General features: G+C 42.1%; 1 protein-coding gene across 7 annotated transcripts in view; it reads right to left on the bottom strand.

Moving 5' to 3' along the window:
* LOC139450011 (phospholipid-transporting ATPase IA-like) overlaps window positions 1-18,974 on the bottom strand; it is a 125,103-nt gene that overhangs the window by 33,955 nt on the left and 72,174 nt on the right. For all 7 annotated transcript variants that reach the window (XM_071231629.1, XM_071231626.1, XM_071231627.1 and 4 more), the window contains exons 6-27: window positions 18,442-18,556; window positions 16,919-16,988; window positions 15,593-15,720; window positions 15,103-15,173; window positions 14,399-14,496; window positions 13,589-13,697; window positions 13,004-13,131; window positions 12,193-12,270; window positions 11,576-11,664; window positions 10,567-10,633; window positions 9,308-9,419; window positions 8,140-8,222; window positions 7,430-7,479; window positions 6,881-6,950; window positions 5,986-6,070; window positions 4,406-4,545; window positions 3,845-3,892; window positions 2,949-3,039; window positions 2,365-2,429; window positions 1,079-1,168; window positions 555-637; window positions 187-292 (exon numbers count right to left, since the gene is read on the bottom strand). In XM_071231629.1, coding sequence (XP_071087730.1) covers window positions 187-292; window positions 555-637; window positions 1,079-1,168; window positions 2,365-2,429; window positions 2,949-3,039; window positions 3,845-3,892; window positions 4,406-4,545; window positions 5,986-6,070; window positions 6,881-6,950; window positions 7,430-7,479; window positions 8,140-8,222; window positions 9,308-9,419; window positions 10,567-10,633; window positions 11,576-11,664; window positions 12,193-12,270; window positions 13,004-13,131; window positions 13,589-13,697; window positions 14,399-14,496; window positions 15,103-15,173; window positions 15,593-15,720; window positions 16,919-16,988; window positions 18,442-18,556 — 1,976 coding nt within the window. The remainder of the gene's footprint in view (window positions 1-186; window positions 293-554; window positions 638-1,078; window positions 1,169-2,364; window positions 2,430-2,948; window positions 3,040-3,844; window positions 3,893-4,405; window positions 4,546-5,985; window positions 6,071-6,880; window positions 6,951-7,429; window positions 7,480-8,139; window positions 8,223-9,307; window positions 9,420-10,566; window positions 10,634-11,575; window positions 11,665-12,192; window positions 12,271-13,003; window positions 13,132-13,588; window positions 13,698-14,398; window positions 14,497-15,102; window positions 15,174-15,592; window positions 15,721-16,918; window positions 16,989-18,441; window positions 18,557-18,974) is intronic.

Consider the following 18,974-nt stretch of genomic DNA (forward strand, 5'->3'; position numbering starts at 1 on the left):
CTTAAGTGGGTTTCCCTGTCTTACCAAGAATCATATGAACTGAAGCTTAAGTGGGTTTCCCTGTCTTACCAAGAATCATATGAACTGAAGCTTAAGTGGGTTTCCCTGTCTTACCAAGAATCATATGAACTGAAGCTTAAGTGGGTTTCCCTGTCTTACCAAGCATCATATGAACTGAAGCCAAACCTGAATCATGCCGACATCGTTAGCGCCGTCCCCAATGGCGAGGGTGATGGCCTTCTGGGATGACTTCACCAACTCCACCAACTCCGCCTTCTGCAGCGGCGACACCCTGGCAAAACATACACCATTGTTAAATGCTAATACCGTTGCACAGCATACATCATCGTCACACTACTGCACAATCCACAGCCTGCTGACATTGTGGACAACCAATACCCATGCTGAACTTCTCATGACAAGCATGTGTTTGGGTTAAACTAAAAATTTATATCACATCGGCAAAATAGTCAACCATTTTTTGACAAGGATGAAATATAGTAGAGCTATTGGGGAAGTGTTTATTTCTTAGATTATGATTCAATTTTACTTACCGACAACAGATAACAGCTTTGCAAGATTTAGCAATTTCAAGAAAGTCATGCCGACAGTCACAAGTGAGTGCATATTTTAATGTCTGAAACAAAAATATTGTTAATAAACAGAATAACGTATTTCACATCTCAACAAGTCATGTACATGATGATAGCATCTTGATCTATCAGTTTATCAGTTGTGTGCCAAGCATAAGACAACTAACTGTTCAATTGATAATCAATGGAAAATGATGTCAACAGACCAAGTCCGAGCTCATTCCCTCAAAGATTTTTGACGCAGACTCTAGCTGTCTTATGGCACTTTGTATATAGGACTATTCCGGCCAAATATCGGTGGAGGGGGGACCCCATAAACTGACTTCACTCACTGTACATGTGGGGAATTGAACCCTGATCCTTGACCTTGTCAACACTTTAACCACAAGGCCACCCTACCACCACTTGAGCTTGGTACATCTATACCGGATCTTGCAATAAATATCAGCAGTTCCTCAACAACATTCTGCCCTTGTCAACTTTACCTGGCCGTCTATAATGAGGGCTACATCATTCTCCTTCCCGAGAGCGTCTCCGAAGTCTTGTTTCCTCTTGATGAGGATATCTCTAGTACTCTACAAGAGGCATGAGGTCAGTATTAGTAGTTAATGGCAATGTTACATTCATACCGTAATCGCCATAAGAAGAGCCCTGGGTGCTTAGAATGAAAGCACGTATTAAAACCAAACACAAATCAAACCTGTGACTGAAGACTTGAAATCAAGTGGAAGATAACAGTCTTAGTTCAAATGTTGACCAAACTAAAACTGTTTTGATAACAGTAACAAGGCATCATATACCCTGCCTGCAACACGGCTTCATTATCTTAAACATCCGTGACAAACATGAAACTATGGACCATCATGTAAATGTTTGGGCTTAATAGTGAGTGCATATAAAGATTACTTACAGCTTGGTCTAGAAGTTGGTTAGGGGTGGTTATTGGAGTGGGGCACTTAATATGGCAAATACAGTAAATACTTAAAGTAATATTACATGAGTCAGCAATATTGTTTTAGTTTCAGTGAATATATTGGTGTCAGTACCAGGGTGCACAGGTATACAAGAGCTGCATGGTCTTGTTCACAGCGAGTTCCAAAACATGCAGCTCATAAAATCCCATACATCTCGCTAGTGACATGTAATGAATTAATTGTTATGAATAATAATGTTCTGATATGAGAAGCAGGCAACACCACATCCAAATGTCTGTTATGATGTCCAAATAACCAGCCAGCTAATCAGATATCTAGAAGTTTCTAATAGAAATGATAATTGTACTTATGTCTAGACAGCTGAGCTGAACACTAATTCTCACAAAACAAATGACTAAAAAAATAAAATGTTGGTTGACAAAGCTTTTTTTAGATGAGTAAGTTTGGTTATGTCTGTTAATAAAGGCATGTCAGCCTACATGTCATGTCGTAGGAATGCCCAAAGTGATGCTGAAGACAAAGTAGACACAGTTTATGGATAACGACTTCTTTAATTACTGTAAAGGCGATGTTTCAGTTTAGATCCTTATACTGTTGCCAGCCTTGCTTGACAACAGTAAAAGGATCTATACCGAAATGTCACCTTTACAGTCATAAAAGAAGTTGTTATCCATAAATTGTGTCTACTTTGTAATTCGTCAAATGCCTATCAAACAAATCGATGATTCAGACTTTTTTCAACTGTATGATTTTAAAAGAGTGAATGTTTAGACAACGTGAACTACTCAAATCAATACCACTAGGATATCACAATTTATGTCTCCAGGTAGACTTACATCTAGACTATGTTCATTGATTATCATCAGCTCCAGGCTCTGCGTCAGCAGCTTACACGAGTACCCTGAAACACAGCCAAACACATGTACCACAATACAAATATACAACAAAACAAATACACACAAAACAAAACAATTACACACAAGTAATGTAAAGCCAAAATTAGCTTGCTGAACATGACTACAGCACACAATGTGCATCAATCCCAGAGTCTTCTTAAATGTGTTCCTGCTATTTGTTTTTTTATCCATAATTTACATGCTACAAATTATTATCAGTACACTAGTGCATCAAAAACCTCTGACAACACACACAGACACACACAGACACAGACACACATCATCCCCAACCCCTTCCCCTGTAATAAATGACACAGGCCACAATGTATGACCTTGTTGAATGTCAATCACGCCACCTTCTATTTCAAAACAATTTGGCCTGCCTTGTATCCCAACTCGAACACAAGCAGATACAAGTTAGTTCTGCTATTCAGTCATGCATTGCTGAGTAGAACTTTACATGGCATGTTTTCAGGCACCTATTATGAATAATCCATTCATGCCTTTAGCAGGTTTGTACATACCAATATTAATGGCGGTTTCTTGCTTGTCTCCTGTCAGAACCCAGATTTTGATGTCCGCCTTACTCAGTGTGTCTATAGTCTCCGGAACGCCCTACAAGCAAAGAGTCAATGACAACTGTAACACACAGTGGAACCTTAACTACTACTACTACTACTACTACTACTACTACTACTAAGAAGGAGGAGATGGAGAGTATGACAATGAGGAGAAGAAGAAAAAGATGGAGGAAGAGAAGAAGAATGAGGAGAAAGGAAGGATGATGAGTGGGAAGAGAAGAAGAAAAGGGATCTGAAGGAGAGGAGAAGAAAAATAGGGATGAGGAGAGAAGAAAAGTTGATGAGATGAGGATAGGAGGAGGATAGGATGATGAGAGGAGAGAAAGATTGGATGAAGACAATGAGAGAAAGAGATAAATATAGGATGATGAGAGGACAGAATGAGGAGTGGAGAGAAGGATAGGATGATGACAGGAGAAGAAGAAAAAGATGGAGGAAGAGAAGAAGAATGAGGAGAAAGGAAGGATGATGAGTGGGAAGAGAAGAAGAAAAGGGATCTGAAGGAGAGGAGAAGAAAAATATGGATGAGGAGAGAAGAGAAGTGGATGAGATAAGGAGAGGAGAGAAGGATAGGAGGAGGATAGGATGATGAGAGGACAATAAGGAGAGAAAGATTGGATGAATAGACAATGAGAGAAAGAGATAAATATAGGATGATGAGAGGACAGAATGAGGAGTGGAGAGAAGGATAGGATGAGAGGAGGAGAACAGGAGGTGAAATGAAGAAGAAAAGGAAGGAGGAGGAGAAGTTTCACCAGATTCCATTAAAAAAGTTAATGCTCACTGAGCTTACCAACAGATATCCTGAGACAAACCGTGGAAAGTAAGGAGCCACTTACATCTTGTAGTTTATCTTCAATAGCTGTTGCACCTAGAAGCTTCAGGTTCTGCAAAATCAATGGTGGGACATTAGCCACTGGTCAAACTAATTACACAATTATCTCCCCTTGGTAATCTTGACAACAAGAAGATACTGACTGCAGGACACATTATTTGAACATGCATGACCATAGATTTGAATTGTTTAACAAAAAAACATCCTCACACAGACGGCAGGAGTGATAGGTTTGATGCCTCTTTGTGCAGATTTCAGCATGTCACAGCTTAATGTGGGAGGAAAGACTGAAGTGATGCAGGTCTTAGATGTTTACCACTTTGGTGACAAACCTTGAAACATAACTGAGGTGACCCAGGGGTCACCCACATCATAGGTTCCTGGTATTCTTAAGGGTGCAACTCTGTACCACGAAATACTGAGCCTTAGATGAATTACATATGAAAGAATCATAATCAGGGTGAATTTGTGATTCAAATCCACGCACACGGGATCCTGGTGGGCCTAAGGGAGGCAACTCAACACAGCCTTCTGATAGAAATAGGAAGGTACTGAAGTGCTTTACCCTCTCAATAAGCTCTGCTGCTTCCTCCAGCTTCTTCTCCCGGTTCTGGATGGACGTGCTGGCCTTGTAGAAGGTGTGCTTCCACTCCTCGTAGAAGTCCTCCGAGATGTCCGCCGTCGCTATACACAGCGTCCGCAAACCTACAACAGTCACAAGTAAGTAAGAGAAAATGTCTGCAAACTATCAATAATCACAAACAAAAACTTTGAAATAATGTCATCTTTTTCTTCAAGACATAAGTGTTTTTTTCTGGGAATTACTGTATCATGAAGCTTGTGATATGTTTTACCAACAACAACATGATAATAGGCTTCAATATTGCATTCATATGGGAATCAAACTTCTACCATGAGTATTACAAGCAAACGCAATCATGACTGACCTACCCCACTGTCCCAGAATGGAAATAAATGCTGATTTATGCCTAACAACTTCTACATAGAAATACTTGCTGGTATATGCCTAACAACTACCAAATACTAATACATGCTCGTATGTGGCTAACAACTACCAAATAGTAATACACGCTTGTATATGCCTACCAACTACCAACTATAAATACACGCTAGTATATACCAAACAACTACCAACTAGAAATACATGCTAGTTTATACCTAACAACTACTAACTAGAAATACATGCTAATATATGCCTAACAACTACCAAATAGAAATACATGCTAGTATATACCTAACAACTACCAAATAGAAATACATGCTAGTATATACCTAACAACTACTAACTAGAAATACATGCTAGTATATGCCTACCAACTACCAACTATAAATACATGCTTGTATATGCCTACCAACAACCAAATAGAAATACATGCTAGCATATACCTAACAACTACCAAATAGAAATACTAAGTATATGCCTAACAACTACCAAACAGTTATACTAAGTATATGCCTAACAACTACCAAACATACGAAAACGCCATGCTTACGATGCTGAATTCAAACTGCGAGTCTTCGCTCTAGCTGATATATTTTCTCACGGGTTCGTAATTCTATATACACCGATTCACAAAATGGCGCTTGTTGTTGATGGCAACATATAACGATCATTATGAGATTAAAAAAACCCACGAGAAACAGCTTCCCACATTATGAAAGTGGATGACTGGTTTGTTAAATCTTTATTAGAAATAATAATGACTTTTTCAATATAATTAAAACGTTTTTCATCTTATATTTTTGAATATCTGTGAGTATCGGCACATGTCTTGCAGTCCGACTTCACAGTGTTATTTGCCTTTCAATTCCTGGTTCGGCTTATCTGCGGGTCATATCATTTTCTCTCGTATTTCAATGGTCAAGTTAGCACCTCGGCTTATCTACGGGGTCGGCTTATCCGCGGTCATATACGGTATACTAAGTATATGCCTAACAACTACCAAACAGTTATACTAAGTATATGCCTAACAACTACCAAACAGTTATACTAAGTATATGCCTAACAACTACCAAACAGTTATACTAAGTATATGCCTAACAACTACCAAATAGTAATACATGCTAGTATATGCCTAACAACTACCAAATAGTAATACATGCTAGTATATGCCTAACAACTACCTATAGTTGCGAACTCCTCCAGATGTTGCAGAGTGATGTCCCTGTACAACTGAGTCTCGTCCAGTCGGTCGTAGATCACAGTGTCCTGGAAAAGAGTGAGTTAGTGAGTATTGCTTCCGTAGTCAGTGTTGCTGCACAGAATCATGACCGGACCACACCGACCAGAGCAACAATCCAGACAGTCACTCTACCATGACACCCAATCAGTCCAGGCCCAGCTCCACAAAATGATCTCAGTGCTATGACTATCCAAGGCTATGCTAGAGTAAAGACGTTACGATTGCCTTAAATTATAGTGCTGAGATCCCTTTGTGGAAAGGGCTCCATAGCTGGTGTACTTGTGGCAACCATTACACATCTTTTTCAGTTGAAAATTCTCACATTGGGGGACTTAAATATATTTTTTGGTCTTGATGAAGAAACAGAAAATGTTGGTGATGAAGTGATGGCTTCTGCTGTCAGAGCTGCAATAGCACCTAGATGGCAAATGTTTGCCTTGCCTGGGACTGAGTTTATGGATCTTCTTGACACTGCACACAAATTTCACTGATAAATAAAGGTTGACATGGGAAGTTACTCTTTGACCGATCATACCGCTAAAAGATCATTAACAACCTTTTAAAAAAACAACCGTTCGCAGCATTAGAAATTGGCACTAGTCTCTAGTCTTTAACAAACTGCCTAATAATTAAGGGATTAATAGGACTAGTTGAAATTTGTACTTTTTTAGGGTTTTGCTATATGTTATCATTATAAGGACTAGTGGACTAAAAATGTTAGTTTCTACCACTGGTTCGGTGTGAAACCAAAGTATCTCAAAAACAGGAAATAAATAAATAATGCTTTACTTGGTTGGTGAAAGGGCTATAATCTATGGGAAATGTCCTGCACTTACCGCCCCCTTGCAGTACAGTTGTATGAGACCGTCAGGACGCTTCACAACCACGGACATCCTCTTCCTCTCACTGAAACACAGAAACATGCAGGTGTTCATGCAAGGATGAAACAGGCATCAGCCTCCTGCTTTCATATTGTAGTCAGATACTACCTCATGTCCATGTATATGGTGAGGTGAGGTGCCAGGAAGGGTAAGGGTAACAACAAGTACCATCTTTCAATGTGTTTGGGTATGATGCAGCCAGGGGACTGAACCACTGGTTTTGTTTCTCCAGGCTAACACTCTATCCACTACACCATGGAGGCATTTACACACATGCTTTCACAGTGTGGTCATTTAGGTGATAGACCTAATAAATTTTGAAATCTTAGGTTGTCTCACAGTAGATTTGATACCTATTATTTTTTATTTAGAACTGAGTGCTAATTTCATACCTCATTCTAACCAATCAGAATCAAGCATTCTTCAGTGTCATGGTAGAAAAAATTATTCATAGTCTGATGTACTGCTGTTAGACTTCCATAATTCCACAAACGTTAGACTCACCTTGTAAATTCTAAAACATTGAGTATTTCATAGGTTTCCACTTTACCAAACTGAAACAGAAAGAAAAACAATCCTGAATATGAGCCATGTCCGACGATTTGATCGATAAGCAAGATCTGTATTGTAATAAAACAGGTCTTACTTCGCGAAGTGCATCAAATCATGTGAGTACCATGATTAAAAACATGAAAAGATTTGGAAAATATCTGTTGACGCTAAGTTGCACATGCTTTGACAAATCCTCCAAGCAACCAAAATCTGCACATCAGTTTACAAACGGGTTGTGGTTTCGCTACACAATTTTGATCGGTCTATGCATACACTTGTTAGTCCATAATTCCAGCCTAGTTCGGCAAGGCTGGAAACTGGATTTTAACTCCCTTGCCTTGGGTAGATGACCTTAATCCACAGACCAACCTCTCTAACATGGAGCAGTAATCTAATGAGTAATGCACACTGCCATAGTGTGAGTGTCACTTGTAGCTCAGGGCTCCCGATTAAATTTCATCACGGTTCATAAGTTAGTTAAAACACGACACTCAGGTCCTGGTTGAAAATGTAACTCATATTTTAACTACAAATTCAAAAATCCCTACTTGCTACTCACATATTAAACAACCATATTCCTATGAGCCTAGCATACATCCCACACACGTCAACTAGGCACCAAATGTTGCCCTACGTCGCCAGTACAGAGCCAGAAGACTTACCACCTCTATAGACACAGTTTGGGGCGTCCGGGTCGTGAAGACAAAGCCAAATTTTCGTGCAGCCTTTACCAAAGCAGCTTCATCTGCAAGCATAGCAATTAATGTTGAGTTCCAGCATCTACCTCAAGCACTGTCTTACCACTGATAATATCCAGATCTCTAAAGTGAAGCCCTATTTTTTCAAAAGCCTCAGGTCCTCTTATCACAAGCATGAAAAAAACATACATGTACGCATTCCATTCGCGTTGACGATGACATCCTTTTTCTGGGATCCACAGATCCCACTTAAGGCGACGATCTGGTTCAAAATTTGCAACCAAAGAAGATCCGGGTTCGAATGGTCTTCAGCAACCCATGCTTGTCATAAGAGCCAGCTAACCAGATCAGGTGGTCAGGCTCACTGACTTGGTTGATGCATGTCATCATATCCCATTTGTGGAGATCAATGTATATGTCAATCACTGGATTGTCTGTTCCAGACTCAACTATTTACAGATCACCATCATATAACTGGAATAATGGCTGGGTGTGGCGTCAAACAACAATCAAACAAATCAGACTATGCTGTAGTGATAACATCCTGACATCATACGGTGGTCCAGAACTGGGGTGTACACTCCCCTACCTATATCCCTCCCCCTATATTGTCATTACTTCTGCCCACATTCTCAGTGTTCTCTGACAGGTCTACATCCATGGTCAAAACTTATGGGGGCAGGTGTGCACATGTAAAATATTATGAGTTTAACCAAAACACAAGTCTCGGCATTAATAGATTTAACTAGTAAATATGTTCTCTGGTAAAATGTCTGGTAAAATTGGTTCCAGTGGAACAAAATTACTGAGATAACGTTGTTCAGGAGGTATGAACACTAACACATGCACCCTCTCACCCGCCGTTTATTTAAAACAATCTAAGCATTTATAATTGTGAATTTTACAGGTGATCTCTAACCCATTTTGTGAAATTAAAAATTACAGTATTACTCAATGTAAATTGCCAAATCACCAATTCAATTCCCAAAGCAGCTGTATCAGTGCTTGAAATATTCTCTCATTTCTTCACAATCTAAACCCATAATGAAAGGAAGCTTCTGTGTGCCCATGTTCATCTTAGGCCCAATCACATCACGCCCCACGTCGCAGGTCGTCGACTGACCGCACCCACCTGGAGAGGAAGCCTGGTAGGAGATCTCGTTCAGGTCCAGCATGCGTTCCGGCACCACGGTATGGCACACCGCCAGGAGGGTCAGGAAGTCCTGAATTGTTGATGATGTCACCTGCAGGGGAGATAACCCATGCAACTAAGTCAACAACTTTAGAGTGAGTGAGTGAATATGGTTTTATGCCGCTTTTAGCAATATTTCAGCAATATCACGGTGGAGGACACCAGAAATGGGCTTTACACATTGTACCCATGTCGGGAATCGAACCCGGGGCTTCGGCGTCACGAGCTAACGCCTTAACCACAAGGCTACCCGACCGCCCCCAACAGTTTTAGAATTGTTTTGTTTCCGAGACTAGTCCAGAGGACTAATGTAAGCCTTACTTCAGTCATCCTCCGAGTTTGTAGCTTGTCCGGCTTGAACAAGACAAAAATGTTCACTATGTTTACATAGTCAGTTTGTAGCAGGACTGAAGCACTGATGAGAATGGGTTCAGAGTTATTGCCCTTCAATGCTTCAAGTCCTCAGTACAATTTAGTAGTCTTGTGCTGGTGGACAAGCATGAATTTTAGAATTTCAAAAGCTGACACACTGATTTGCAATGTGAATCATTACAACACTCTGTCACTGATGACATATAAAACCTCTATTCATTATCATCTGATGGTCGCCTCATCTTGTGGCATGGTGGCTTGACAGTCCATATTGAAGTATTAAATCTGCGATATAGTTGATCACTTTGCTGAGACCCCTAAGCAGTGGTATGATGTGGTAAAAACACTATCACAACCCCAAAGGAACCTATACTACATAGGCAAGTAAGGATTTTTTGGGTTCCTTTTAAAGTCAATTTTACAAAATAAATCTCATTTTTTTTCATTTCAGAGACGATACAGAGAATCTCATCTGAGTATCTTCCAAGATTAAATATATCAAGGCGAGTTGATAGCAGCATAAAAATGCTAGGCTTGAGGACAATATTTGTACTTTTGTCTAAGAGTCTTGATATATCTTTGAGCTTGGAACACATGAGGGCAAGAGTCTATTTATCATCCCAAGTCATTCTTCCAACCTTTTCAGTTTGTAAATAGCAGTTTCCAGTGTCATGCAGTACAGCCAACCAGCTTCAGTCGAGATTAGAGATTGTGATGAAGTAACCATCATGTCACAATGGTCTGCAATGCATTGTGATGCACTTTAATGTTTACAATATGTCCTGCTGAAGCCAGTTTTGGATGATAAATGTTGGTGATGTACTTACATGGTTGGACTTGAGATTCTCCATGAGAGATTCATCATCAAACTTGTGGATGCTTTCATCATTATTCCTGCAGGACAAACAGACATACATTCAGGTGCTGAGGCAAGTCAAGGGATATTCAGATGATGATTTTCATCAGGAAAAATGCATTATTACATTATATCATTGTACAACAACTGTGTTGGTACGAGGCCATCTATATCAAGGCAGTCTGTAAGTAATCAAGTACCAGCTACAATGCTTGCAATGATGCAATCAGACTCATCACGCATTGTGTCCACTCATCGACATGCCAACCTTGATGACACACAGACAGATCACACATCGTGTCCAGTCATCGTCATGCCGACCTTGATGACACAGACAGATCACACATTGTGTCCACTTATTGTCATGCCGACCTTGATGACACAAAGACAGATCACACATCGTGTCCACTCATCGCCATGTCGACCTTGATGACACACAGATATCATACATTGTGTCCACTCATCGTCATGCCAACTTTGATGACACACACAGATCACACATTGTGTCCACTCATCGTCATGCCAACCTTGAAGACACACAGACAGATCATACATTGTGTCCATTCATTGTCATGCCGACCTTGATGACACATCACACATAGTGTCCACTCATCGTCATGCCAACTTCGATGACACACAGACAGATCACACATTGTGTCCACTCATCGTCATGCCGACCTTGATGACACATCACACATTGTGTCCACTCATCGTCATGCCAACCTTGAAGACACACAGACAGATCATACATTGTGTCCACTCATCGTCATGCCGACCTTGATGACACATCACACATTGTGTCCACTCATCGTCATGCCGACCTCGATGACACGCAGACAGATCATTCATTGTCTCCACTCATCATGCCGACCTCGATGACAAGCGTTGGGTACTGGTGAATATGATGTTTCCCCAATCGCAAGCAGCCTGAAGGTCTCCCTCCAAGAGGTATTCCACGTCCTCCCACTGGATCCACTCACCCGTAAGCTATGCCAGCTATGCTACACTTCCGGAATTCCATGACATTCTTAGTCAGAGTGCCGGTCTTGTCTGAGAAGATGTACTTCACCTGCAGCAGAGACACTTGTAAAACACAATGCAGACTCCACAAACATATTCCATACTGCTCAACGTTTGCTAAGGACCATACCCTTGACTAAAGATGACTATTTTTGTCCTTGGCAAAATGTTGAGTATTATATTAAACATATTATGTACTTGTGTTATTCACCACTGTCACCTCAACCAAATTAAACTTGTAGTAAAGGACATTTTTAAGATGTATAGTGAGGAAAAGAAATATTTTGACACCTGTGTTTGACAAGCAACATACCGGAAGTAACCGGAGATATTTTTGCAATGTTGTGTTTGTTGTTAAAACTACACTATTACAGATGTATTACACCAGCCGTAAAATACCAGACAAACCAGTGGTTGCTATTATGAGCATTTTAGAGCCTCTTCTTGCCAAGAACCTTAGGAAGTTTTCTATCAATTGTTTTGAAATTGTCAACGGCCACTAGTAAAGGCAGGGTCATGCCTTATTGTATGAATACAGCACTACACAGACACATATTTATTTCTAACATGTCCTCACCTGTCCCAGCTCCTCGTTCAGGTTGGAGGTCCGGGCCATGGCGGGGGTGTCTGTCTCAGCGTAGTACATATCCCGGTCCTGGAATACATCCAGAACAACATAGTACATCATGGAGAAATTGTAGTCTGAAACTTGCCTCCCGGTAACAACATGAACCTACCCAGTGGATGAAGATGACCTACCTCACCTCCATGTAATAATGAGTGATTGAATATGGTTTTACGCCGCTTTTAGCAATATTCCAGCAATATCACGGCGGGGGACACCAGAAATGGGCTTTACACATTGTACCCATGTCGAGAATCGAACCCGGGTCTTCGGCGTGACGAGCGAACGCTTTAACCGCTAGGCTACCCAACCGCCCCTCCCTGTAATAGTGTGGACCTACCCAATTGATGAAGACAACCTACCCAGTGGATGAAGATGACCTACCCCACCTCCCTTTAATGGTGAGGACCTACCCAGTTGAAGATGACCTACCCAGCTGATGAAGATGGCCTGCCCCACCTCCCTTTAATGGTGAGGACCTACCCAGTTGAAGATGACCTACCCCACCTCCCTGTAATGGTGAGGACCTACCCAGTTGAAGATGACCTATCCAGTTGATGAAGATGGCCTACCCCACCTCCCTTTAATGGTGAGGACCTACCCAGTTGAAGATGACCTATCCAGTTGATGAAGACGACCTACCCCACCTCCCTGTAATGGTGAGGACCTACCCAGTTGAAGATGACCTACCCAGTTGATGAAGATGGCCTACCCCACCTCCCTTTAATGGTGAGGACCTACCCAGTTGATGAAGATGACCTACCCAGTTGATGAAGATGGCCTGGATGAACTTGACGACCTCCAGGGTGACCTGCAGACTGATGGGGATCAAGTTGTTGTAGAGGATGATAAATGTCAGCAGGTTGTAGCCGAAGTTGGTGGGCGGCATTTCTGGAATAGAATATGCAGTGTCAGAGAGGCGTGAGCTCAGAGGACTGCTGGATCATAGACAAGATTCTCTTCATTCAAAGCTAAATGCACAAACCCAAACTTTAGGCGAGTAGCATTAGGGAACCTTGTCTAGGTGATAAGGGTAGTGCATTCTTATAGTAATATTTCATCGAATTAAATCAATGTTAGAAAATAACCTAGCACTCATTATTATGATGCAAGTAAGACTACTAACCATGGTAGGCCAGGTACCAGTCTCTGTACTAACTCACCATGGTAGGCCAGGTACCAGTCTCTGTACTAACTCACCATGGTAGGCCAGGTACCAGTCTCTGTACTAACTCACCATGGTAGGCCAGGTGCCAGTCTCTGTACTAACTCACCATGGTAGGCCAGGTACCAGTCTCTGTACTAACTCACCATGGTAGGCCAGGTACCAGTCTCTGTACTAACTCACCATGGTAGGCCAGGTACCAGTCTGTGTTTCGGTGTTTGTTGGACCACACTGTGTTGGCAACTGTGCTGATCAGGGATAACACCACCAGAATCACAAACAGCAACAAGATCTGAAACAAGAAACATTTGGATGCTCGGTCTGTGATTATTTCATCACCATCTGAAACAAGAAACATCTGGATGCTTGGTCTGTGATTATTTCATCACCATCGGAAACAAGAAACATCTTGAAAATTAGATTTTAATAAACAAAACCTGCTAGTTTAAAATTTATGAAACAATGTCCTAAAGACCTAGATTGGGATGGTCTCTAGTAGGGCTGAGATGGGTAACTCGCGTAGGGTACTGAGCAGGACCCTGGTACCCATTGGACTACCCGGACCCATGGTTAGTCACGTGATATATTGTTTCATGACAAAAATTCACTATAACTACATGGTTACACAAGTCACTAATGTTCGCATTTCTTCATGACTATGAATGCATTCCCTCTGACTTATTTATGTTTGAAAAAAGATAAAACTTCAGTCAACTTCAGTGTATGCATGACCAGATCGTTTTCCATGTATATCTAAATACAGTTTGCTCGGGCTGCTGTCAAACTATTCCCAATCGGACATTTTGTACCTATCTCTAGAGACCAACAGCGGGTACAGGGTAGGGTAATAGGGGTGTGGGTACCAGGGTAGTAAGTCTGGACTTGTCCCAGCCCTAGTCTCTAGATCAGGGAACACAGACCCCTATAAGATAAATCTGAGCAGGAAGTGATCCACCTGGAGCTCTCCAGTGTCCTGACAATCCTCCAACTCACCTGTGTGTTGGTGAGTTTCTCCACATTGGACCTCTTGAGTGGTGCTGATGTTGAGTTGAGCATCAGTTTAGTCTGGGGACCTGTGTATACCACTACACCTGAAACCAGGAACAGGGTGGTGATTACCGTGACAGTCTTCCATAGCAGAACACATGGATCAACAGGAAGAACAGGCTATATGCACTAGCCTGTACACGGCTCTTAAAATAATTTTCAGTAGACATTAGTGTTATTATATGAACTATTATTTGCTGTGTTTACTTGACTGAACAGAATGTTACAAGACTCAGGCTCTTTTTAATATTTATTTTTATTTGTTTGTTTGCACGCAGCAATATTCAAGCTATAAATATGATGGTGGTCTGTAAATAATCGAGTCTGGACCAGACAATCCAGTGATTGACATCATATGCATCTATCCATATAGTTTGGATCGATGACATGCATCAACCAAGTCAGCGAGCCTGACCATCCGATCCCGTTAGTCGCCTCTTATGACAAGCATAGTAGCTTTTTACGGCAAGCATAGTAGCTTTTTACGGCAAGCATGGGTTGCTGAAGACCTATTCTAACTCTGATCTTCATGGGTCAGACTTGGCTAAAGTCACAGGCAGTTGTGAGTGCGTTAGACCACCCATTCCTTCTATGGTAACTTCAACCCAGGAGTTGAGTGTGAGGCACTGATCTACCCATCCATCACGTACCGAAGATCCAGTTTGTGTTTTTGAGTATTGCTCCTCTCAGCAGCAGCTGGTCCGGCCCCACAGGGATGGCCCTGCAGAGAGAAACAGGAACATACAGTCAGTACCATACTTCCTTGAGTGTAGGGCACACTTTTACACACAAGTTACACACAAAATACTGAATCCCCTAGAGGGGGGTGCACACTTAACTAAAACAAATATGGCATGCCACTACATCATCACTGATCATGTCGGACATGCTGATCTAAAGCAAAATGGGTCCATTTTTTAAGAACTTTCTCCTTTGAGAAATATCTTAACCTTTTTCAGAACAAACAATGGGTGAATTTCCATGACATGTATGATAGGTATGGTGACCTTTTATGATAAAACGATCCATTTTTCTGATTTTTCTATATCAAACAAGTTGTCACACATCATGTTTGATAATCCCAGTTAATGCCTGTCATTGTTCATAAATCAAGATTGGGATATAAGCTGTGAATCTTACATAGAATTTCGTGGTCTGATGTTTCCGACGAAGTCATACAGATGTCGGTTGGGAGGCTCACACTCCACGTTTCCCTGGAAGTCCTGAAGATCCTCCCCAGTCAGCAACTTGGCTGTTTTGGGTACACCCTGGAATACACACACATCAGGCACTGATCAACGGCACCAGTTTCACAGATTGAGATAGAGGGAGAGAGAGGGAGGGAGGGTGAGAGGGAGAAAGGGAGGGAGAGAAGTGAGAGGGAAGGAAGGAAGGGGGAGGAAGAGAGAGAGGGAGGAAGAGAGAGAGGGAGGGAGGGAAGTGAGAGGGAGGGAGAGAGGGAGGGAGGGAAGGAAGGAAGGGGAGGGAGGGAGGGAAGTGAGAGGGAGGGAGAGAGGGAGGGAGGGAAGGAAGGAAGGGGAGGGAGGGAGGGAGGGAAGTGAGAGGGAGGGAGAGAGAGAGGGAGGGAGAGAGAGAGGGAGGGAGAGAGGGAAGGAAGGAAGGGGAGGGAGGGAGGGAGGGAAGTGAGAGGGAGGGAGAGAGAGAGGGAGGGAGGGAGAGAGGGAGGGAGAGAGAGGAAGATGAGAGAGAGGGAGGGAGAGAGAGAGGGAGGGAGAGAGGGAAGGAAGGAAGGGGAGGGAGGGAAGTGAGAGGGAGGGAGAGAGAGAGGGAGGGAGAGAGGGAAGGAAGGAAGGGGAGGGAGGGAGGGAGGGAAGTGAGAGGGAGGGAGAGAGAGAGGGAGGGAGGGAGGGAAGGAAGGAAGGGGAGGGAGGGAGGGAGGGAAGTGAGAGGGAGGGAGAGAGAGAGGGAGGGAGAGAGGGAAGGAAGGAAGGGGAGGGAGGGAGGGAAGTGAGAGGGAGGGAGAGAGAGAGGGAGGGAGGGAGAGAGGGAGGGAGAGAGAGGAAGATGAGAGAGAGGGAGGGAGAGAGAGGAAGATGAGAGAGAGGGAGGGAGGGAAAGAGGGAGAGACAGGGGGATGGATGGAAGGAGAGGGAGGGAGGGAGGGAGGGAAGGAAGGAAGGGGGAGGGAGGGAAGTGAAAGAGAGGGAGAGAGAGAGGGAGGGAGAGAGAGGAAAGGAGGGAGGGTGAGAGAGAGGGAGGGAGAGAGAGGAAGATGAGAGAGAGGGAGGGAGGGAAAGAGGGAGAGACAGGGGGATGGATGGAAGGAGAGGGAGGGAGGGAGGGAGGGAAAGGGAGTTAGGGAGGGAGTTAGGGAGGGAGGGAGGTCTTGGAGTTTTGATAGAGACATAATCTGTCACTGCTTCAAGAATGCCTCTTCTTTCAGAAAAAAGGAGCTGAACCAGTGACTGGACACACATTGCACACTTCCTATGTTGTCCTACGCACCTGTCTCAACTTCAAGTTGGTCTCTCCATCAAGGTTGGAGGTCTCGATGTAACACATGGCTTGTGGCTCACTGAAAAACAAACATGAAGTCAGTAAAGATATGTCACTTGGCAGTTCACAGTAAATGAAGGGGCGGTGAGGTGGCCAAGAAGTTTAAGCGTTTGACACGAGTTCGATTCCCCACAAGGGTACAACGTGTGAAGCCTATTTCTGGTGTCCCCCGCCGTGATATTGCTGGAGTATTGCTACAAGCGGTATAAACCAACACTCACTCACAATAAATCATAGATTTCCTGACCTATTAAATGATCACTGACATAACTCTCAACTGAATCGAAAAATGTAGTTTGAGATACATCGAAGTGAGACATGCCCTGGCCTGACTACATTCCTTCTAAGATTCAATGAATTAGTTGTCTTGTTTATATATTGAAACAAAAAACAATTATTTTATCAGTCAAGTAGGATTCAGAAATGGGATAACATAATGATCATGAGAAATAGTGTCTTTTTCTCCTTATGTTCCACTCCACTCTCCTTCAATCAGCAAACAGACTTTCCATGTTGAGCTGGAATTGTTAAGCACAGTTATCTCCCTTGGCTTGAACTGGGTTCCAAAGGAATTTTTTTCAGGAATTTCATAGAAATATTTCTAAACAATTCTGCAAATTTGCATGGTAAAGGTATGTGTTTACTAAAGAAAATAAATATTATTTCAAACTGGACTATCCTTGAAATAACAGATGAATTTACATCATATAAATTTTCCATGAATGCCGGTGAAAAGATATCTTAAAAAAAAAAAAATAAATAAATAAATACAAAATAATAATAATAATAATAATAATAATAATAATAATAATAATAAACAACAACTGAATGTCAACATTTAAATAAAAATATTACATTTGTGAACAAGCCCATTTTCATTAACAAAAAAACTTTTCCCAGTCGAACAGAATCTGAATTTTTTGTTAAACTTAATTAAACACAGTGAGAAATGTTCCCATGGCTATCTGCTGACAAAACACTATGCTGAGATCAATATTCTTACACTTCTGTCTATCAGCAATCTCCCAACATCAAAAAGCCTCTTCATGAATGTTTTAAGCGTTGTCATTAAGTGATGACTTAGCTGCATGAGCTTATTGATCAGAAGGCTTACAAGCTGATACAAGTATAATGGAATTAACATACAAAATTTGCATGTTTTTGTGTCAAAGAATCATTTGTGATCAAAACATAACTTTTGGTATGACACACATGAGCATTGAACCTCGGACCTTTCGCTCTCCGTATCCACTACGCTACAGAGGTGGTCCAATTGTAAATCAAGAATGCCCCTGTTAGAATGTCATTATTGAAGCAAGTGTAATCTTGTCACACTATCACAAGGGTTTGTTGCTCATCGAGAGCATTCTGAATAATACATCTATATTGACATGCTTGGAGCTGATAGTGGAGTCTACTTAAGATTTGACTTTCACTTTGTGCTGGAGTTTGTTGACACGGTGACAACTGACCTTGATGACAGAAGAATAAGGTCGGCAGGAAAGAAGCCTCCATTGACGACCTTGATTATATCTCCGACCACCACCTCTGTCCATTTTACTGTCATCCAGGAAGTGTTGCGGAAAACTGAAACATACAAATTTATACATCAACATAATATCAATGTACGATGTGGAAACAGGTTCAACATCTAGAAGTGAGTGGCTGAGTGAGTGAGTGAGTGAGTGAGTGAGCGAGCGATTGAACCCAGGTCTTCAGTGTGATGAGCGAACATTTTGGCAACTAGGCTACCCCGCCGTCCCAGCAATATACAGGGGAATCTATACAGGGGAATCTGTCTAAACAGAGGACACACACAGCAATATACAGGGGAATCTGTCTAAACAGAGGACACACACAGCAATATACAGGGGAATCTGTCTAAACAGAGGACTCACACAGCAATATACAGGGGAATCTGTCTAAACAGAGGACACACACAGCAATATACAGGGGAATCTGTCTAAACAGAGGACACGCACAGCAATATACAGGGGAATCTGTC

Source organism: Haliotis cracherodii, unplaced genomic scaffold, assembly GCF_022045235.1.
Source record: "Haliotis cracherodii isolate W230 unplaced genomic scaffold, xgHalCrac1.p SCAF_8, whole genome shotgun sequence".
Classification (NCBI taxonomy): Eukaryota; Metazoa; Mollusca; class Gastropoda; order Lepetellida; family Haliotidae; genus Haliotis; species Haliotis cracherodii.